This window comes from Stegostoma tigrinum, chromosome 44 (assembly GCF_030684315.1).
Source record: "Stegostoma tigrinum isolate sSteTig4 chromosome 44, sSteTig4.hap1, whole genome shotgun sequence".
Lineage (NCBI taxonomy): Eukaryota > Metazoa > Chordata > Chondrichthyes > Orectolobiformes > Stegostomatidae > Stegostoma > Stegostoma tigrinum.
Window position 1 is genome coordinate 13475426 of NC_081397.1, and position 23012 is coordinate 13498437.

General features: G+C 45.4%; 2 protein-coding genes and 1 long non-coding RNA gene across 5 annotated transcripts in view; all 3 read right to left on the bottom strand.

Moving 5' to 3' along the window:
- LOC132207182 (uncharacterized) overlaps positions 1-23012 on the bottom strand; it is a 245502-nt gene that overhangs the window by 93841 nt on the left and 128649 nt on the right. The window lies entirely within an intron of this gene.
- Positions 1-23012, bottom strand: part of LOC132207269 (uncharacterized) — a 176202-nt gene that overhangs the window by 51232 nt on the left and 101958 nt on the right. The gene's annotated exons all lie outside the window — the stretch shown is intronic.
- The window catches only part of LOC132207169 (high affinity immunoglobulin gamma Fc receptor I-like), a 58142-nt gene that overhangs the window by 1642 nt on the left and 33488 nt on the right, over positions 1-23012 (bottom strand). For 2 of the 3 annotated variants that reach the window (XM_059642359.1, XM_059642360.1), the window contains 8 exons: positions 20353-20382; positions 18034-18303; positions 15526-15813; positions 11870-12136; positions 8030-8323; positions 6762-6905; positions 5944-6009; positions 1442-2322 (listed from right to left, as the gene is read on the bottom strand). In XM_059642359.1, coding sequence (XP_059498342.1) covers positions 2060-2322; positions 5944-6009; positions 6762-6905; positions 8030-8323; positions 11870-12136; positions 15526-15813; positions 18034-18303; positions 20353-20382 — 1622 coding nt within the window. In that variant the 3' untranslated portion in view covers positions 1442-2059. Of the gene's footprint in view, positions 1-1441; positions 2323-5943; positions 6010-6761; positions 6906-8029; positions 8324-11869; positions 12137-15525; positions 15814-18033; positions 18304-20352; positions 20383-23012 lie in introns of those variants that run through there. The other variant, XM_059642361.1, reaches the window with a different exon arrangement.

The window sequence follows — 23012 nt, forward strand, 5'->3', positions numbered from 1 at the left end:
ATCCAGAGATTCCTCACTCTCTGGGTGAAGACTTTTCTCCCCATCTCAGCCTCAACCATCTCCTTCAGACCATCACCCCTTGGTTCAAGACAACCCCACCCCCAACTCCAACCCCACCTCCACCTCCACCCCTACTCCATCATTGGGAACATCCTCCTGGCTTTACTGTCTTAGAATTGTACAGGTTGCTGTGAGATCCCTCCACTCCATTCTTCTCAACTCCAGTGAATATAATCCGAATTGATTTAGTCTGTCCTCATTCGTCAGTCTTCTTATTTCAGGAATCAGTCTGGGAAAGTGAGGAAGGAAGTCATTAAGTTTTAAAAAAAGAATGAGCAAGAATGAACCATTTAGGATTACATTCTCATTTTGAGAGCGAACTACTCTACTATGAGCCTGGGTTCACATGGAAAACCAGACTGGGTACAGATTGCCTTCTGTCAAGGACATTCATTTTTAAAAAATATCTATTCATCGATGTGGGTGCCACTCACGAGGACAACATTTTTTGCCAATTCCTAATTGCCCAGAGTACAGTTAGGAGTCTAACACTTTGCTGTGGGGTATGGAGTCACATGTAGGCAAGGCCAGGTAAAAATGACAGATTTCTTTCCCAAAAGGACATTAGTGATCCAGATGTGGTTCTCCTCTGGTGATGGCCATCATTAGACACCGAATTCATGACTTTGATTAATTCAAATTCCACCCTTTGCCATGGCAGGATTTGAACCTGGGTCTCCAGATTAATAGTGATGATACCATTCAGTGATGACCACCATCCCCAAGATCAGAGAGCTAGTTGGGTGTTTACGACATGGTTCACTTGATCAGGCCCATTGTAATGATTACCCAATACACGAGACATTGGTGAAATTAATATAATTACTTATTATTTAAATAGAGAAAGACTATGGAAAGCTACGGGCCTGAGGGATTGGGATTCCTTGTCCATGAATCACAAAAAGCAAGAGTCCAAGTTCAGCGGGTCATAATAGTCTTTATTTTGAAGGGAATGTGATATAAAAGATGGAAGGCTTTGTGTAAACCTCACAAAGCATGAGTGAGACCACAGTTGGAACACAGTTTTGGGGCCCCATATCTGAGGAGAGATAGACTGGGCACGGGGGCAGCTCAGAGAAGGTTCACTCAGATGATCCTAGGTATGGAGAGCCTGTTCGATGAAGGAGAGTTTGAGTAGTTCAAGCCTGCCTTCATTGGAGTTTAGAAGTACCAGAAGAAATAATTGAAGAATTCTGGATGATATGGGGAGATGTAGAGAAAGGTTGTTTCCCCTTCTGTGGAAGATTCTGGGACCAGAGGGGCATCATCTCAGAATAAAGGCGGGGTGGGCGCGGGCATGGGGTGGCCAATCAAGGTGGAGGTGAGGAGGAATTTCTTCTTTCTGAGAGGAGTGAATCTGTAGAAGTCTTGACTGCAGACGGTTGTCAAGGCTGGGCTGTGAAGTATATTCAAGGCTGAGATTTTCAATTAGGAAGGGCAATCGAGGGTTATGGGGCAGAAAGTGAAGTTGAGGATGATAAGATCAGCTGTGATCTTAGTGAACAGGGGATGCAGACATTAAGTGCTAAATGGCCTACCTCTGATAGTTTTAATGCACTTGGGCAGGGATAACAAGTCAAAGATGTAGACAAAATGTCATAAGATCCTACAGTAGTGAAATTCTCGGGGTGCTAGTCCACATTTCCCAGAAGATAGTTAAGTAGTTAAGAAGGCATTCAGGATATTTGCCTTTATTAGTACAGGCATAGATTATAACAGTGGGTAGGTGATGTTGGAGCTGGACAGGACTTTGGTGAGGCCACAGCTGGAGCACCATAGGAAGGATGTGTTTGCATTGGGCAGGGTGCAGAGGAGACTGACCAGGATGTTGCCTGGGATGGGACATTTCAGGCAGAACAAAAGGATGGATAAGGTCAGATGGGAGCAGAGAAGGTTGAGGGGGGACCTGGTAGAGCTATATTAGACTGTGAGAGACATAGTTGCAAGGCATATTTCCAACACGTAGAGGGATGGGTAAGCAGGCATCATGGATATAAAGCTAAAAAGAACCTTGAGGAGAATATCGTTCATCCAGAGGATGGTGGGGAATCTGGAACTCGCTGCCTGTAAAAGTGGGACAGGCAGAAACCCTCATCACATTGAAGAAGTATTTAGATGTACAACTGCATTGCCATAGCCTCCTAAGGTCAAAGATGAGGGCAATGTTCCTTACAGATCTTTGCTGACTGGCACCCCTCCTTGTCCTGTAAAGGTCTCTGAAACAATAAAAACTTACTGGTTCTCTTCTTGTCCTGACGGAGCCTGGAAGGAATAACCAAAAAAAGGTTTAAGTGCACAATATGGCTCAACATTTCATTTACCGTCTCTCTCGGCATTAACTGTGGTGTGTGTCGCTTAAGAAAAGCGGGTGCAGGAGCAGACAAGGCTGGGGGTGACAGGACAAGGGGACAGCTCAGTTACGAAAGCACACAGTGCCCTTGGCTTTATTAATAGGGGCGTGGAGCCCAGCAGCAGGAAGAGAAGGCTGAAGTTTTACAAAACACTTACGAGGCATCAGCTGGAGCGTTGCCTGCAGTCTGGGTGCCACATTACAGGAAAGATACGAACGCATCCAAGAGAGAGAGAGAGAGAATGTGCACCGAAGCACTTTTTGATTTGATTTACTGGTGTCACATGAACAGAGATGCAGTGAAAAGTCTTGTTTTATGTGCTCTGTAGGCAGGTAGTACAGTACAAACTGCATCAGGGCAGCAGAACCAAGTGCAGAATCTAGTGTAGAGATAAGAAGGTGTAAAGCTGGCTGAACACAGCAGGCCAAGCAGCACCAGAGGAGCAGGAAGGCTGCGTTTCGGGCCTAGACCCTGAAATATCAGCCTTTCTGCTCTTCTGATGCTACTTGGCCTGTTGTGTTCATCCAGCTCGACACATTGTTATCTGAGATTCTCCAGCATCTGCAGTTCCTACAATCGCAGAATCCAGTGTTACAGTCACAGAACAGAAACAGAGAGAGAGACAGACAACTTTAACGTTTGAGAGGTCCGTTCAAACGCCTGATAACAATGGGGAAGAAGCTGTTCTGGAATTTGCTGGTAGGCATTTTCAAACTTCGGGATCTTCTGCCCAACGGAAGAGGCTGCAAAAGAATATAACTGGTACAGTCGGGGGTCTTCGATTATGTTGGCTGCTTTCCTGAGGCAGTGGGAAGTATAGATGGAGTCAGTGGATAAAAGGCTGGCTTGTGTGATTGATTCAGAAGAACCAGGTTCCAGGGATGAGAAAGTCCAGCAATCGGGGACTGTTCTGCCTGGGAGAAGAGAAGGCAGAGAGAGAGGGAGGTTTTCAAAATCGTGAGCAGGGGCTGGACAGAGTTGAGAGGGAAAAGCTGTTCCCATGTGGAAAAGAGGGAGAAGGTGTATAGATTTACAGTGATGTGGAAACAGAGTGCGGTGGGGGACAGATGTGATGAATAAACCTTTTCACCCAGCTAGTAGTTAGGGTGTAGTGTGTACTGCCTGGGAATGTTGTGGAGGCAGGTTCAATGGAGAAGGGATAGTGGATGCAGAGTTGGATAGAAATGGGTGCACAAGGATACAGGAGGAAAAGCCCAAGGGGAATACACTTCCATGAAGCAGTGCAGACAGAAGTTGGTTTCAGTCAGTTCTGACATACGCACACCATCTGATGGATGAGACATTTGAGTCGAGATATCCCAGTGGGAGTAAGGGGGAGTGGTTGAGAAAGCCCCTGTGCTTGGTGGAGAAGTGTCAGACTACGTTATCACACTGAAGGAATAGAGCACAGATTAAGGGAATGTTGGAGTTCAAGCTCATTGGATGAGTGAGAGAGAGATGAAGGAAAACAAGACTAATTTGGACAAGGTTGGCTAAGGAATCCCATATCATATTGAATGGCAGAGCAGAATCAATGGGCTGAATGACCTGATTCTGCTTGGATGTGCACTGAGCCAATACTAGTTTACTTTTGTGGGATGTGGGCATCATGGACTGGACCCAACATTTATTGCCTCCATCCCTAATTGTCCCAGTGGGCAGTCAGATGTCAACCACATCGTTGTGGGTCTGGAGTCATGTGTCGGGCTAGATTAGGTAAGAACAGCAGATTTCCCTCCCTGAAGGATGCTAGTGAACCCAGATGGTTTTTGTTCAGAGGCACATGATCATGGATTCACACTCACTGTTAGTAAGACGATACCAAGTTTACAGGTGATGCAAAAACCGATGGGAAGCAAGTGGTGAGTGTGCCAAGAGGGACATAGATGCGGTTAAGTGAAGGTGCAAAAACTTAGTTGATGAATATTACGTGGGGAAATACAATGTGATAGAAGAAAAACAGAGGAGTTAAAGATTATTTAAATGGAGAAAGACTGCAAAAGCTGTGGGATTGAGGGATTTGACGGTCCTCATGTGTGAATCGCCAAAAGCTAGCATTTAAATTCAGGGGGTATGATCACAGACCATAAGGTATCGGAGCAGAATTTGGCCCATAGGAGTCTGCTTTGTCATTCAGTCATGGTTGATATCTTTCTCGACCACATCCTGCTGCCATCTCCCCATAACCCTTGATCCCGTTATTAATCAGAACATATCGATCTCTGTATTAAAAACACTTGATGACTTGGTCTCCACAGCCCTCTGTGGCAGTGCGTTTCACAGATTCAACACCCTCTGGCTGAAGAAATTCTTCCTCATCTCAGTTCTAAAGGGTCGTCTCTTCACACCGAGGCTGTGCCCATAGGTCCTACTCTCCTACTCTGGGAAACATCTTCTCCATGTCCACTCTACTCAGGCATCCCAGCATTCTTAAAGTTTTCAACAGATCATCCCTCATCCTTCTACACTTCATCAATTACAGACCCATCGTCCTCAACCGCTTCTCATATGACATGCCCTTTATCCCTGGGATCATTCTTGTAAACCTGCTCTGGACATCCTCTGAGGCCAGCTCATTCTTCCTTGGATACAGAGCCCAAAACTGCTCACAATATTCCAAAGGTAGTCTGACCAGAGCCTTTATAAGACACGAGCAGTACATCTTTGCTATTGTATTCTAACCCTCTTGAAATGAATGCAAACATTGCATTTACCTTCTTAACTGCCAATTGAATCTGCCTGATAACCTGAAGAGAATCCTGAACTAGAATTCCCAAGTCCGTGTGTGCTTCGGACTTCCACAGCCTTTCTCAGAAAATTGTCAATGCCTCAGTACTTCCCATGGATGTGCAAATGGAAGGCAAATGAAAAGTTGGCCTTTAATTCAAAGGTAGTGGAGTATAAAAGTGGGGATATTTCTGCTAAAACTCTACAAGGCACTAGTCAGACAATAGCTGTGATATGGTTTTGGGGCCCCGTATCTGAGGAAAGATAAACTGGGCATTGGAGGCAGTTGGAGAAGATCTGATCCCAGGGATGGAGGGACTGTTTGAGGGTGAGGTTGAATAGGTTGGGCCTGTACTCATTGGAGTTTAGAAGATTGAAGATTCTCGGAAGTACTTGGCAGGAGAAATGCGGAGAGAGGTTGTTTCCCTTTGTGTCGGAGAGTCTGGGACCAGATGCATCGTCTCTGAATAAGGGAGGCCGCCCACTGAAGACAGATATGAGGAGGAATTTCTTCACTCCAAGGGAAGAAAATCTGTGGAATTCTTTACTACACAGACCTGTCAAGGCTGAGTCATGAAGTATATTCAAGGCTGCGATTTTTAATTGAGAGAGATATAGGGGAGGAAGTGGAGTTGAGGATGATTAGATCAGCTGCAATCTTGTTGACTGGTGGAACACAGGAGATGGGTTGAATGGCCTTGTTCTGCTCCTACAGTCACATGACCCTATTCCCATAAGATGTTATCACAGAGCCTTGTGTTTCCTTTCTGACACAGTGATGCAAAGTTATTTAGAAACATGTTACCTCCTTCTTTCTTCTTTGCTTGGACAACAGAGTACACAATTTCATCATGATTGGGGCTGCTGGTGTCTGAAACAAGAACACACTTTATAAGATTCCAAGAGAGAGAGAGAGACAGAGCGTTAACATGACATGTTATAAACACAAAGTGCTGGAGAAATTCAACAGCATCTGTGGAAACAGAAAAAGAGAGAGAGAAAAAACTGTCAATGTCACAGCTAACAAAGACAGAAAGTTCTGGAGAAACACAGCAGGTTCGGCAGCATCTGCTGAGAGAGAGAGAGAGAGAGAGAGAAACAGTTAACGTTTCAGATCCGGTGTGAATCTCCATCGGAACTCAGGAGTGAGATGTGGAAAGGTATCAGAATCAATGCTTTGAACAATGAAGGCAAGCACACCAAACACCTCCTTAACCACCCTTTCTACCTGTGATGTAATTTTCACAAAACTGTGTAACTGAACCTCTCGGTCTCTCTGTTCAACAACACTCCCCAGGGCCCCACCATTAACTGTATGAGCCCTGCCTTCGTTTGTTTTACCAAAATGCCATACCTCACTTTTATCCAAATTAAACTCCATCTGCCACTCTTTCGTCCATTAACCCAATTACTCAAGATCTTCTTGATAATCTGAAATAACCTTCTTCAGTCTTGACCATATTACCAATTTTGGTGCAAATGTATGAACTGTGCTTCCTAAATTCTCATCCAAATCATTTATATAAATGCCAAACAGCAGACCCAACACCGATCCCTACTTTTATCAGAACCTGTACAAGGAAACACATTCATTGTCCCTCAGGCACACGGTCACAAACTGACCTCTCCTGGATTGGGAACCAGAGGTGTCCTGATGTCTCTCTTTATGATGGAGTTTGCAGACAGCAAACAGAAGCAGGAAAACAATGAGGAGAACGGCAGCAACAGCAGAACCTCCGACCTGCAGAGCAAATTTCCCAGAGGGACCTGGAACATAGAATTGGGAAAACCAAAGATCACTCTGATTGTCACAAAGTCACTGAATGTAATACTTCAGGTGAGAAAGCAGGGAAGCGATCCCATTGAATTGGTGGAGGATGCTATGGAGGCCAGATACGTAAGGGCTAGGAGCAGGAGTAGGACATTCAACCCCTCTCATTCAATACAACTGTGACTGATCTCATCTCTGCTTTAACTCCACTTCCCCGTCCTCACTCCCTTTAACTGATTAAAAATCTGCCTTTGCCTTAAATTTATTCAGTGTCCGGCACCCACCACACACTCTCTCTGGGGGTGTGAATTCCTCCTCATTTGTTATAAATCTGCACAGACAAATGTTCTTTGGCTTTCTGTGGTAGAGAATTCCACACTTCCCCACTCTCACCTTTCCCCTCATCTCAATCCTATCCCATCTCCTTTAGCGTGAGAGCCTCTGGTTCCGGACTCTTCCCCCGAGTCATCAGGAACATCCTGCCTGCATTTACGGTATAAGCTTCCCCCTGCTAATAGCAGCAATTTCTATTCTAAAGACAGTACAAATATGGACTCGAAAGTGACCAAGTGGCAGGACACCGAGAGTGACGGTCGATGGATATTTTTCAGGATGGAGAAAAGCTTCTAGTGGAACTCCCCCGGGAATGGCTTTCGGGCTCTTACTTCACTCAATATGTTAACAAACTGGATCTTGCTGTTCTGGGGGGCTAGTTCCAAGTGTGCAAATGAAACTAAACATGGAGAACTGTAAACTTGAGGAAGACCATGTGAAACTCCGAAAGGACATTGACAAGTTGGTGGCATGGGCAGATTGGTGGCAGGTCCAGTTCCATGCCGTGTGAACTGATGCACTTTGGTGGGAAGAATGTTGAAAGACAATACAAAATAGGAGAGTGCAACTGTACTCCTGCGTCAGTGCCCCACCTTTGGTCCACAGGATATCATAAAATTATAGAATCCTACAGTGTCAATGCATCCCACCAAGGCCCATCCCCATCCCCCTACCCCATCCCGAAAACGCTACATTTCCTGTAGCTAATGCACCTCACCAGCATACCATGTCCCCTCAGATAACACGGCAATCTACAACTGATGGCTCCTTCCATTTTGATCCATACCTGACACAGTGAGGACGAGCGGCTCACTGCAGTTGATAACGTGGGCAACGGCATTGGCAGCACCACAGGAGTACGCAGCGCCCTCCCCATCAGGTGGCACGGTGACATGGAAGGTGGCTGTCCTGGAGTCAACGACTGTTGTGTTCCTCAGGGGGTGGGGGTGGTGGTCGTGGTAAAGCATGAGGTTTATAGGCAGTGTCCCATTTTCAGACGTACACCGGATGGGAAAGTGGTCACCGATGGACACAGCGGGCTCCTTCAGATCTGAGCTGATGGATGGGCAGCTCACAGGGACTGGGGAGGAGAGAGAAAATTCAGGCATCAATTAAATCCCCAGCAGCAAAAGAGAGGATCCCATCACATACTGCACACGGACATGACTTTTCAGGGACAGATCCCCAGTGGTGAAGGTGCAGAATCAGATATAGTTACTGAGTTTTCAGGACAGAAACAGGCCCGTTCACCCAAAATGGCTTGCCTGTCAAAAACAAGCACCTTGCTTTTCTAATCCTATTTTCATCAGGGCTCGTTCTTAAGGCTAAAGGGATCAAAGGGTATGGGGGGGAAAGGGGAACCAGAGCACTGAGACTGATGATCACCCATGATCGGATTGAATGGTGAAGCAGGCTTCAAAGGGCCGAATGTCCCCTACTCCTGCTCCTATTTTCTGTGATGCTATGATGGAAGGAATCATATGCTGGTCACCTGTAACATCCATGATTTCCCACATATTAAAACATGCAATACACATGACTGATCTGTGCTGTCTTAACTTAATTTACTTCATTTAGGTTGATAATATCTGATGTGCATTTACTTATAATAATTTTGTTTTCTTTGACCTTACAATAATAAAGATAACAAATGTTGATCAACCTTACTGGGACTGAAAACTTGAAACAACAATTAACACACTTAACAGATTTCAAGTCAACCTCACTTGAACTCTTTGTCCCTTACTGAATTCACTTTATTTTCTACTTATGAGACATGGATATGATTGGCGAGGCCCGATATTAATCAACTTTGTCCCTAGTTTTCCCCTTGAGAAAGTGATAGTGAGCTGTCTTCTTGAACCACTGCAGTCCATGTGCAATATTGGGCACAAACGCCATGAGGAAGGGAATTCCAGGACTTTGACACAGTGACACTGAAGGAATGGCCGATATATTTCTAAGTCAGGATGGTGAGTGGCTTGGAGGGGAACGTGCAGGGGTTGGTCTTGCCCTATATCTGCCTCCCTTTCCTTCTAGATGATGTGATCATGGGTTTGGAAAGTGCTGTCTTCGGATCTTTGATGAATTTCTGCAGTAGTCTCATAGATGGTACACTCTGCTGCGGCTGACCATTGATGGTGGAGGAAGTGGATGTGGTGTCAATCAAGTGGCAGCTGCTTTGTCCTGGACCGTGTTGAGCCTCTCGAGTGCTGTTGGAGTTGTACTCATCCAGCCAAGTGGGGAATATTGCATCACACTCCCGACTTGTGCCTTGTCGAGGGTGGACAGGCTTTGGAGGGAATCTGGAGGTGAGTTACTCGCTGCAGTATTCTTCGCCTCTGGTCTGCTCTTGCAGCCACAGTATTGAAATGATGGATCCAGTTCAGTTTTTGGTCAATGACAGTCCCCAGGATGTTGGTAGTGGGGGGATTCAGTGATAGTAATACCATTAAATATTCAGAGGTGATAGTTAGATTTTCTCTCAATGGTATCCCCAGGATGCGAATAATGAGGGGATTCAGTGATGGTAATACAACTGAACATCAAGAGATTATGATTAGAGTCTTTCTTATTTGTGTGGTGCAGATTTTACTTGCCACTTGTCAGCATAAGCCTGGATATTTTGCAGAACCTGCTACATTTGCACACAGGTTGCTTCAGTATCTGAGGAATAGCAAACGGAGCTAAACGGTACAGTTGCACAGATGTACAGCATGGAAACAGACCCCTCATTCCAACTCATGCATGTTGACCAGATATCCTAAATTAATCTTGTCCTATTTGCCAGCATTTGGAATCATATCCTTCTGAGCCTTTCCCATTCATGTACCTATTCAGATGCCTTTTAAATGTTGTGATTGTACCCATCTCTATGACTTCCTCTGGCAGCTCATTCCATGCAAGCACCACTCTCTGTGTGAAAAGTATTGTCCCTTAGGTCCCCTTTAAACTTGTCCCCTCTCACCTTAAACCAATGCCATCTAGTTATGGACACCCCTACACTGGCGAAGACCTTGGCTATTCACCTGATCCATGCCCCACATGATTTTCTAAACTTCTATCCTTCATAAACCTCAGCCCTCGACGCTCCAGGGATAACAGCTCCAGCCTATTCAGCCTTTCCGTCTCCCTCAAACCCGACAGCCCCAGCAACATTCTTGTAAATCTTTTCAAAACCTTTTCCAGCTGAAGGACATCGTTCCTAGCAAGGAGACCAGAATTCAGTGCTATATTCCTAAAATGGCTTTATCAATGTCTTGTACAGCTGCAACGTGAAATCCCAACCCTGATACACATTGCACTGACCAATGAAGGCAAGTGTACTGAACACCTTTGTCAGAATCCTGTCTACCTGCAACTCACCTTTCAAGGAACTATGAACCAGCATCCTCTATGTCCCTTTATTCAACAATATTCCCCAAGATGCTTGCATTAAATATATAAGCTCTGCCCTGATTTGCATCACCAAAATACAACACTTCACTTTTATCTCGTATTTATCGAATTTGGACTCCTGAGAACAGTTCTGGGTTCCCATATCTGAACAAAGATAGCCTGGGCAGTGGAGGCAGCCCAGAGAAGGTTCACTCGGCTGATCCCAGATACGGAGAGATTGTCTTTTGAGGGAGAGGTTGAGTAGGTACGGCCTGTCCTCATTGGTGTTTAGAAGAATTAGAGGTGACCTTATTGAAGATTATTACAGGAACCTGACAGGGGAGATGCAGACAGAAGTTGTTTCCTTTTGTGTGGGAGAGTGTATGACCAGAGGGGCATCATCTCAGAATAAGGGGAACTTCCTATTGAAGTTGGGAATGAGGAGGAAATTATTTTCACTGAGGGGAGCTAATCTGCAGAATAATTTACCACAGAGGGCTGTCAAGGCTGGGCCATTTAGTATATTCAAGCAGAGATGGGGATTTAATCAGGAAGGGGAATTGAGGGTGATGGGGGATGAGGTGGGGGGAAGGCAAGAAAGTGGAGTTGAGGATGATCAGATCAGACACGCTCCCATTGAAGTGTGGAGTGGACTCGACGGGCTGAATGGCCTATTCCCACTCCCACATTTTATGATCTTCACACTTGGAGGACAATCAGGTTACATGCATCGTGCACATGCAAAACACTTGCACAGAGTCAGGCCAAATTACACAGAAAGAGGCCACTCACAACCAAATGAGCTCCAGGAAGAAACTGGTCTCGGGATCAGAGCAGAGATGAATGTTGGTGATCTACCAATTACAGAACCCTCCTCATGGATTTAACCCTCCTCAGTCCCAGCAGCTAAATGTAGACTGAAAAACTGGGGCTGTTCCAACAGCAATACAAGATGACATTTGACGTCTGTTAAACTGGCAGATGCATTTCTGACTAATTGTCATCGACTGGTGCACTCTCCATGACGACCAGAGTCCCAATCCATCTCCTCTTTTCCATTGCCAATATTGAACTGCTCCCCCTTGCAAAATGTCCTGATCAGTTTCAAGATGCCAACCAAAAGGCGCCGTTTTAATTTTTGGCCAGATCAGCGCAGTGAAACTTGGTTTCTATCCTGTGTCAGCCTCCTCCCACATCCCCAACACACCCACCACCCCCTCACCACACCCTGGCCCCTTGGTTGACTCACTCTGGACAGTGACTTCCATCCAGAGGGACAGGAATTCTGAAAGGTTCTGGAAAATCGCACAGCGGTACCACCCTGAATCTATTAGGGTTGCTCGGTGGATACGATGGACGTTGCGAGGCATGGAATCAGAGTTCAGGAGGGTCTCATTTCTGTAGAAGTAAATTTGTCCTGTCCCACACACATGGTCCTGGGTACACCGACAATTCAGTGTGATGGGATCACCATCTCTCTGCAGTCTGGGATCCACCTGCAGTATCACCGGACTTTCTGAAATTGACAGAACGGTTAATTTTTTTTGTGACAAAAACCATATAATTTTGCTTCACCATTTTCAATGTTTGTTGCTTGGATATCTGCTTCACAGCTGTACTAAGTGTAACAAGTTCAGCTGCATGGACCTCATAGAATCTAAGCTCCCTGATTGGGGCTGTTTACCTTGTCTAAGCCGAGTCCTGGCTGAAAGGCATAAAGGATTGTGTCAGAGTTTCTGCTCACTTTAGAAGCCAGCTCTGAGTTGCCTCAGTCAGTGTCATGTACTGTACAAGTGTAATTAAAGGGTGACTTGGTGACTGGATACTGGCCTCTGTGGAGATATTTCAGGAGCAATTAACTGTCTATTTTCATCTCTGCACGTGATGTTAATCATTAACACGCAAGTATTTCTGACACCATTCCTTCTAAAAAGAGTTTGGAAGCCTGGATGGAGACTAAATGGCTTTATGCATCAGCAAATATTTGCTGCATTTAGATTTTGTTGGAATGATTGGAAGTGCAGTCCTGAGAGACTGCTTGGGATGAGCAATCAGAACGTGAGTGTGTTTCTGGGACGAGATTCCTGAATCTTCATGTGGAAAACTGCAATGTTTGAAGTGCGAGTTGACTGCGATGGATTGGAAAATGCTACTGAAAGGAACGAGAGTGGGTAGGCAGTGCCGAACATTCAATGACAAATAGATGAGCTACAGAAATTATTTCTTACAACCTGACTCAAGAGTGCAAAGAGAACACTGGCCAAACCCTGGCTTCCAAAGGAAGTTGAAGATAGCACTTACTGCAAAAAAGGCATAAAAATTGGCAAGAAAAATAAATAATAGCCCCAAGAATTGGGAACAGTTTAGATGACAGCAAGAGAGATCTAAGCGATGCATTGAGAAAGGTAAACTAGAGTATGAGTGTAAGTTTGCAGGGAACAGAAGAACTGACTGTGAAAACTTCTGCAAGTGTGTAAAAAGAAGTTTGGTGAAAACTAATGTAAGTCTCTTACAGTCAGAAACAAGGGACTTTATAATGGGGAACAAAGAAATGGCTGACAAAATAAATTCATACTTCAATTATGTCTTCACACAGGAGAGTATGAAAAACTTACTGGAAATGATGGCAATCAAAGAGACTGGTGAGATGGAAGAAGTAAAGAAATATTGCTGGGCAAATTGATGCGATTGAAGGTTGGTAAATCCCCAGGAACTGACAACCTACATCCCAGTGTGTTTAAGTAACTTGCCTTAGAATTAATGGATGCATCAGCGACCATGTTCCAAGATCCTACAGACTCTGAAACAGTTCCGACACATTATAGGGTAGCTGATGTAACCTTACTATTTAAAAATGGTGGTGGAAGCAAAACTGTGAATTATAAACCAGTCAGCCTGATATCAGTACTGGGAGTATCAGGGGCTGGGAGATGCTGAGGGTTCAACATCAGCAATCGTTTCAAGTCAACATAGGGGCAGTTTAACCTGGGTGGGAGGGTAAAACTGGAAACATTACAGCCAGCAACAGATATCAGATCCAGCACAATGATGTTATCAGTTCTCATAAACTGCTCAATTACTGCCTTATTAACGCCAATCAATCAATGTTATCTTTTTGGTTTCTGAAATTCAATTCCCTCTTGATTTCACGAGAATTAAATCAATCAAATTCCAACTTCTAAAATCCCATCCATGTAGTACTACGTTCGTTTGGATAGAGGACTGATGAGTCAATAGACAACAGAGAATCAGGATAAATGGATCTGTTTTTTTGCTTGGCAAGTTATAATGAGTGGGAACCCACAGGGTTAAGTCCTTGTCCCCAGCTATTCGCAATGTATATTTATGGTTTGCATGGAGGGATAGAAGATGACACTAGAATAGTTGGGAAACTAAGCTACAATGAGCTATGTGGCACAGTGGCTCAATGGTTAGCATTGCTACCTCACAGTGCCAGTGACCCAGGTTCAATTGCAGCCCTGGGTGACTGTCTGTGTGGAGTTTACACGTTCTCCCTGTGTCTGCGTGGGTTTCCTCCGGCTGCTCTGGTTATCTCCCACAGTCCAAAGTTGTGCAGGTTAGATGAACTGGCAATGCTAAGTTGCCTGTACTGTTCAGGGATGTGTAGATTCAGTGGTTTACAGGGGGATGGGTCTGGGTGGGATGCTCTGAGGTTCAATGTGGACTTGTTGGGCCAAAAGGCCTGTTTCCACAGTGTAGGGATTCTGTGACTTCTGTGCAGAAATAATTAATAGAAATGCATAGGTTCAGCGAAGGGGCCAACATTTGACATCGAAAAGTGTGAGCAAAGAAATAGAAAGGCACATTATTAATCAAGTGGGAGAGAAGCTTCAGAGTGATCTGGTACAGAGGGGTCTGGATGTCCTTGTGCATGAATCTGAGAAAGCTGGCACACAGAGACAGCAGGCAACATGGAACAGAACTGACAATTGCTAAAGGAATAGCACAGAGGAGAATTTGAGTGTTGTTGCAAGGCATTAGTGTTTTGGCGTCCAGAGTACTGCGTAGACTTTTGGTCCTCTTACTTGAGAAGGGGTGTAGTTGCATTGGAGGCAGTTCAGAGGAGAATGATGAAATTGATTCCAGAGTTGAGGAGTTTGTATTATGAAGAGAGATTGAGCAGTCTTGCCCTGTCTGCTGTTTAGAAGAATGTGAGTAGACCTAATTGAGGGAGAGAAGATAGTAAAGGGGGGATTGACAAAGGAAATGGAGAGGATATTTCCTCATGTGGGGCAATCTGGAACAAGATATCAAGGTGGCTCAGCAGTTAGCACTGCTGCCTCACAGTGCCAGTGAATGGAGTTCAATTCCCCCCTCAGTCAGCTGTCTGTGTAGATTTGCTCCAGGTGCTCCAGTTTCCTTCCATATCCAAAAATCTGCAAGTTGGGTGGATTGGCTATGTTAAATTACCTGTAGTGTTCAGGGAGGTATACGTAAGGTCGGTTAGCCATAGGAAATGAAGGGTTATGGGGATGAGTCTGGGTGGGATACGCTTTGAAGGGTCACTGTGGACTCAGTGGGCTGAATGGCCTGTTCCCACACTTTTTGAGGTTCTATGGATTTCAGGAGAATGGGAATGGGGGAGATTGAAAATTGAGAGAAGCCATTCCTCCTCATCTCTAAGTGGGTGGAAGGGGTGGTGGATGAATCTGTAGGAATTCACCCACCCCTCCCAGAGTGCATGGGAGATACTGAGATGCTGAATAAATTGAGGGAGGGGACAGATTTTTAATCAGTGATGGGTTAACGGGAATGGGGGCTGGAAAATGGAGTTGAGGCTGAGACGTGATCAACCATAGTCGTATGGAAATGGGGGAGCAGGCTTTCAAGGGACTGAATGCGTTCCTCCTGCTCCTGGCCCCTATGTTCTAAAGTGACACGTACCTCGCACATCTACACGTCTGTAAGCTGATGTGTACACAGGACCATCGGGATAATCAACAAACTGCATTTGGCATCGATACCGTCCTGTATCCTCAAATGTAACCCGCTCCTTTCGAAAAGAAACACTTTTATTTCTTGTCCGGAACTCAGCAATAACAGAACCTTCCTGATAAAATGTGTAAATGAATTCATTTGGCGTGGGGTATGTGCAGTTACAACTCAACCTCAATGTCTGCTCATACCACAGAGGTTCTGGCTCAGTCTCAATCCTCACAAACAATTCAGGAGCTGTCAAAAAAGAAATGACTTGAATTAATAACTGGACGTAAGCACGAACCAGACCAATCAGCTTCTTGCTGCTGGCCAAATCTCTACTTGTACACATCCCTTTCAGTCAACCTCATCATCCAACATGACTTTCTCTTCTGCTTCAGCAAGCAGCTGTGTAACCAATGCTTCCAATGAGGGTAAGGAAACTACTTTTCAAAACGGGCAGTGAGTTTTGCTTTCACAGAGTCCTTTCCTCACTACTGTCCACTGTACAAACTATAGAAAAAAAAGATTGTCTAATTTCCAGGAGTAGTGTATCCTGTTGACAGAAAGAGCACAGGAGCTGGACATTGTTTAAATGGAGAAAGACTGTGTAAAGCTATGGGATGGAGGGATTTGGGGAGTCTTCATCCATATATCAGAAAAAAAAGTGAGGATCGAAGTTCAGGACATCATAGGGAACATGACTTGTCATATTTTCAAAGTGAGTGGAGTATAAATGTTGGGAAGTTTTGCTAAAATCATACAAGGCATAAGTCAGACCACAGCTGGGAGACACTGTACAGTTTGGGCCTCATGTCTAAAGGAGGTTCGACTGGCTTTGAAGGCCATCTAGAGAAGGTTCACTCAGTCGTGGGTATGGAGGGACTATCTGGTGAGGAGGAGGTTGAGCAGGTTGGGCCTATCCTCATTGAAGTTTCGAAGGCGGGGGGAAGCAAACTTACTGAAAATCCTGAGAAGGACATTACAGGGTAAATGTGGACAGAGGCTCTTTCTCCTTTTGTGGGAGAGTCTGGGATCAAAGCGGCATCAAATTAGAATACAGGGTGCCCAGTGAAGATGAGGAGGAATTTCTTCTCTCCAAGGGGAGCGAATCTGTGGAATTCTTCACTGCAGAGGACTGTCGAGACTTGGTCATTGTGTATATTCAAGGCTGAGATTTTTAACCTGCAAGGGGAATCGAGGGTTACGGGGGGAAGTAAATGATCAGATCAGCTGCGATCTCATTGTATGGTGGGGCAGACACAATGAGCTGAATGACCTCATTCTGATCCCATGTGTCCAGAATTTGAGAACGTCAGTGTCACAAGTCACTGCTCTACTGAGATACCAGTTAGCACCGGCTACATGCGTAATAAGATATGGCTGAGGTCCACAATTCTGTCTTTGATGCATCACGTTAATGTTTGAAAAGGAGAACCAATCATCTTATGATGTCCTGCATTCACTGTGGAAGAGAAACTGCGCAGTGGGAGGTGTTTAACAAAGGATTACAAGAATGAATTAGACTTATGGTCACAGAGTCATACAGCGCAGGAACAGACCCTTCAGTCTGAGTGAAATATTAAAAAAAAACACTCATGCCCTCAAAATCACAAGACGGTCATACATACAAACACATGAATGAATCGTAACATTGAAAGGACAAAAACAGAAGGAAATAGCCAGTTCAGTAGAAAGCTGAAGAGTTGGATGAGGAGAATTGAAACATAGAAAATAGGATCAAGGAGTGGAGCTCTGTCAATCAATGAGATTGTCCAACTCAATCCCCTGTGTGTGAAGAACTGTACGTGATACAAGGGGTTCTGTTGGTGTTCTGGTCATATCACCAACGAGCAACTGAGCGAACCAGAGTGACAGACCCAAGGGTGGGTTCAAATCTCCTCTTCACTGTGAGAGTTGCGAGGGAACAGTCGTTCAGTCTCAGTCAGATCTGGGCTCGATATTGGATCTAGGAGGTGGTGTCCATCAAACCCATCAACCCCACCTTCAGAAGAGTCCCGCCTGGAATCTTTGTCAGATCTTTGCCCTTCCGGATCCCATTACCAACAATTCTCAAGTGACCAAGCTGCCCAGTCCATGGGCATATGGCTCAGTACTTGACAGCAAAGCTCGGGTGGGGGGGGCGGAATTTGGTGAAAAGCTGGCGGGGTGGACCGACAATCATAACAGCAAATTCCAGTCAAACTTTGCACATCACAACAGCAGTGGTGCTATCCCAACAGAATCCCAATACCATAGATAATAAAGTGTGAAGCTGGATGAACACAGCAGGCCAAGCAGCATCTCAGGAGCACAAAAGCTGATGTTTCAGGCCTAGCCCCTTCATCAGAGACTGCTTTTTTTGCTTTTCCCACCCCCATTCATTCCTGGGAATTAATACAACTCCCCTCAAATGCCTGAAGGGATGCGACTTGAGACAAAGAGATTGACTAATTCAAAACTGGCGTGACTCACCGGATACTCTCACGAGAATGCTGTTACTGTCGGCTGTTGTTTGTGTCAAAGTTTGGCATCTGTATTCCCCATTATGCTCTATTCCAGCAGCCTCAATGGTGTAAATCTTCTCGCTGAACTCTTGGATAGTGTTGTTTACGAACCACTTATATCTCACAGAATGAAGCTCTCGACCAGCATCACATCTAAGAATGATCCAGTCACCCGTTAAGAATCTCTCCCACATTGGCTCCATCGTTAGTACGGGTGTTCCAGTCTCTGTTGAGGAACCTAATCCATAGAGAAACACATTCACATGGGGAAGAACTGAAACCGTCTTGCTGCAGTAGGATGGTCAGCTTGGTGCTCTGGCAACTTAAGCAGTCCAATATCCAGGCAAGGGCTGACAAATGGCAAGTAAAATTTGCACCACACAAATGCCAGGCAATGGCCGTCTCAAATAATAGAAAATCTCACTATCATTCCTTGACATTCAATGCTATTACCGTCACTGAATTCCCCCATTATCAACACCCTGGGGATTATCACGAAGAGAGAATCTAACTATTAGCCCCTTAACATTCAATGGTGTAACACTGAATCCCCCACTGTCGACATCCTGGGGTTGACTACCATCACTCTCTTAATGTTCATTGAACCACCACTGACCCCTCCACGATCAACATCCAGGTGGTTACCACTGAGAGAGAATCTAACTACCGTTCCTTGACTTTCCATGGTATTATCATCACTGAATTCCCCCAACTATCAGAATCCTGGGGATTACCATTGACCAGAAACTGAACTGGACTTGCCATATAAGCTACAAGAATGGTTCAGAGGCTGGGAATCCTGCACTGAGTGACACACCTCCCGACTGCCCGAAGCCTGTCCACTATCCCCGAGGTACAAGGGACTGCCAACATGGTGTTCTGCATGGAAAATTTTGTCTCACTAAGTTGAGTGAATATTTTGAAGAATGACAAAGAAGATTGATGAAGGCAGAGTGGTGGACATTGTCTAAATGGACTTCAGCAAGGTGCTTGCCAACATTCCACATGGTAGGCTGATTAGCAAGGTAACATCACATGGAATACAGGGAGAGCTAGACAATTGGATACAAAACTGGCTTGTAGGTAGGATACACAGGATGGTGGTGCAGGGTTGCGTTTCAGTCAGAAGGCCTGTGATCAGCAGTGTGCCGCATGGGTCGCCGCCAAATCCGCTATTTTTCATCAATTACACAAATGATTTGGATGTGAATGTAAGAAGCATGGTTCCTAAGTTTGCAGTTGACACCAAATTTGGTGGTAAAATATACAGTGAAAATGTTTATCTCAGAGTACAGTGAGACCACGGATGGGCTGAGGAGTGCAGATGGAGTTTAATTTAAATAAAGGTGAGGTGTTGCATTTTAGTGAGGCAAATTAGGGCAAGACTTACACACTTGATGGTAGGATCCTGGGAGTGCTGCCAAACAAAGAGACCTTGGGGTGAAGGTTCATAGTACATTGAGAGAGTTGAAAGAAATGAAGAAGATGTTTGTTATGTTTGCCTTCATTGGTCAGTTCATTGAGTATAGGAGTTGAGAGGTCATGCTGTGGCTGTAGAGGAGATTGGTTAGGCTACGTTTAGAATACTGCTACAGGAAAGATGTCGACAAACTTGAAAGGGTTCAGAAAAGATTAACAAGGATGTTGCCAGGATTGGAGGGTTTGAGCTGTAGGGGCAAGTTGAATAGGCTGGAGTTATTTTTCCTGGAGCATTGGAGGCTGAGGGGTGACCTTTCTGAGGGGCACGAATAGAGTGAATAGCCAAGGTCTTTGCCCCAGGGTACGGCAGTCCAGAGCCAGAGGGCACAGGTTTAACATGAGAGGGGAAAGATTTAAAAGGGACCTAAAAGGCAACTTTTTAATGCAGAGGGTGGTGCATGCTTGGAAGCAGCTGCAAGAGGAGGCGCTGGAGGCTGGTATAATTACATTTAAAGTGCATTTGGATGAGTACATGAGTAGGAAGAGAATTAGTGGGATATGTGCCAAATAGGACTAGATTAATTTAGGCTATCTGGTTGGCATGGATGATTTGGTCCAAAGGGTCTGTTTCCATTGTTGTAAATCTCTATGACGCAAAGTCATGAGTGTGAAAGACTCGAAATGTTAACTCTGATTTTCTCACTCCCTCTCTCTCCACAGATGCTGCCGGACCTGTTGAGTTTCTCCAGCTCTCTCAGTGTTTGTTTCAGATCTTCTGCACCCACAATACTTTCCATTGGCTGCAGTACTGACACTGTCGAGTTCATCAATATGTCATAAAACGAAGCTGCACTGGAGATCAACATACCTTCTTGTATTTGTACAATCATCGCTTGCCCTGAAAACACACAACCAGGTACAATTGATAAGTTTTGTGGGCTTTATGTCAACATATAGAAAATTATTCAGTGCTACATCTTTGAAACTTGCTCCAGGTAAGTCATGCTTTAAAATACATCGAAGTGATGTGTCCTATCCCCTGAAATGTTTATTAACAATGTCCGCAGATGTCTTTCCCATTGCCCAAAAGAAATGGGTTTAGAAAGTAGATTCAGGACTGAGCTCGTGAGATTTTTTTTATCAGGAAGGGGAAATCGATGGAAAAGTGGAGTTGGGGATGATCAGATTAGTCACGATCTCCTGGAATGGTGGAGCAGACTCAATAGGGTGAAGGGCCGACGGCTGATCAAATGGCTTAGCTTAATTTGTTCAGTGGTGATGCGTAATGAGGCTCACTTGTTGAGGTCCTGTGCATGTGACGGTGTGTGAGCAAAAGTACACGTGCATGTGTATGTGCACAAGAAAAAATGTGTGTGTGTGTGCGTGTGAGAGAGAGAGAGAGAGAGAGAGAAAGAGAGAGCGTGCGTGTGTGAGAGAGAGAGTGTGTGTTTGTGTGTAACAGAATTTGTGCTTGTGTGTGTGCATGTCAGATAGAGTATGTGTGAGAAAGTGTGCATGTGTGTGTGTCAGAGACAGTGATAGAGACGAGTCTGTGACTGTGTATGTCTGTGAGACAGGGGTGTCTTTGTGTGTGTGAGAGAGACAGAGAAGTCTGTGTGTGTATGTGCATGTGTGAGTGAGTGAGAGAGGGGAGAGGACAAAGAGTGACCCTGTGAGGGAAAGAGAGGGAAGGAGAGAAAGAAAAGGATGGGAGAAACAGAGACAGCAATAGGATGTTTAGAGTCAGAAAGAGACACAGTGAGAAAAAGTGTGAGGCATAGCGTGGGACAGACAGAAGGAAGAAAGAAAAGGAGTGAGTGAGCATGGGAGCAAGAAAGAGAGAGGGAGAGAGAGAGTTGGGAGACAGAGAGAAAATGGGAGGGAGGACAGAGATAGGGAGAAGGAGAAGGGAGATGGGTCAGAGAGAGAGAAAGAGAGAGCGAGGAACATGGGCAGATTCAGAGAGAGACAGGGAGAGAGTTTTTCTAGGGTCCTGGATTTAATTCCTGTCATGGGATGAGAGTCAATGTTGAATTCTATAAAAATATAGAACAAAAAGTGAAGTCAATTAATCATGAGCCCAACCAGTGATGCCTGCAACCTGTGAATGAATTCTTTAGTAATCATTGTGTCATTTTTCAATGAGATTGAGTTCAAAACAGCCATTTGGCCCCTCGAGCCTGTTGTCTCAGGGAGACCCTGTATATCTGCAGCAAGACATCCCGACTTCCAAACTTCAATCCTCTTGCAATGAACGCCCATGTCCTATTTACCTTCCTAATAACTGGTCACACCTGAATGTCTACTTTTATTGGCACTTGGATCTCTTTGTATGTCCACACTTTCCAATACATGACCATTTCAATTATATTCGCTTTCTGTTTCTCCAAAGCAGAGGTGTATAACTTTCACATCTGCCGTATGTTTGCCCCACTCAATGTGTCTAACTCACCTCCTTTGTGCCCTCCCCACAATCCTGCCCAATTTTGTGTCATGACCAAACTTGGAACCATTGAAGATTACAAAGTGTGGAGCTGGATGAACACAGCAGGCCCAGCAGCATCTCAGGAGCACAAAAGCTGACGTTTCGGGCCTAGACCCTTCATCAGAGAGGGGGATGGGGGCGAGGGAACTGGAATAAATAGGGAGAGAGGGGGAGGTGGACCGAAGATGGAGAGAAGACAAGATAGGTAGAGAGGAGTGTATAGGTGAGGAGGTAGGGAGGGGATAGCTCAGTCCAGGGAAGATGGACAGGTCAAGGAGGCAAGATGAGGTGGTAGGTAGGAAATGGAGGTGCGGCTTGAGGTGGGAGGAAGGGATGGGTGAGAGGAAGAACAGGTTAGGGAAGCAGAGACAGGTTGGACTGGTTTTGGGATGTAGTGGGGGAGGGGGAGATTTTGAAGCTGGTGAAGTCCACATTGATACCATTAGGCTGCAGGGTTCCCAAGCGAAATATGAGTTGCTGTTCTTGTAACCTTCTGGTGGCATTATTGCGGCACTGCAGGAGGCCCATGATAGACATGTCGTCTGAGGAATGGGAGGGGGAGTTGAAATGGTTCGCGACTGGGAGGTGCAGTTGTTTGTTGCAAACCGAGCGGAGGTGTTCTGCAAAGCGATCCCCAAGCCTCCACTTGGTTTCCCCAATGTAGAGGAAGCCACACCGGGTGCAATGGATACAATACACCACATTGGCAGATGTGCAGGTGAACATCTGCTTGATATGGAAGGCCATCTTGGGGCCTAGGATAGGGGTGAGGGAGGTGGTGTGGGGGCTAGTGTAGCACTTCCCGTGGTTGCAGGGGAAGGTGCCAGGTGTGGTGGGGTTGGAGGGGAGTGTGGAGCAGACAAGGGAGTCGCGGAGAGGGTGGTCTCTCCAGCAGCCAGACAAGGGTGGGGATGGAAAAATTGCTTGCGTGGTGGGGTCGGATTGTAGATGGCGGAAGTGTCGGAGGATGATACGTTGTATCCGGAGGTCGGTGGGGTGGTATGTGAGAATGAGGGGTTCCTCTGGGGGCGGTTGTGGCGGGG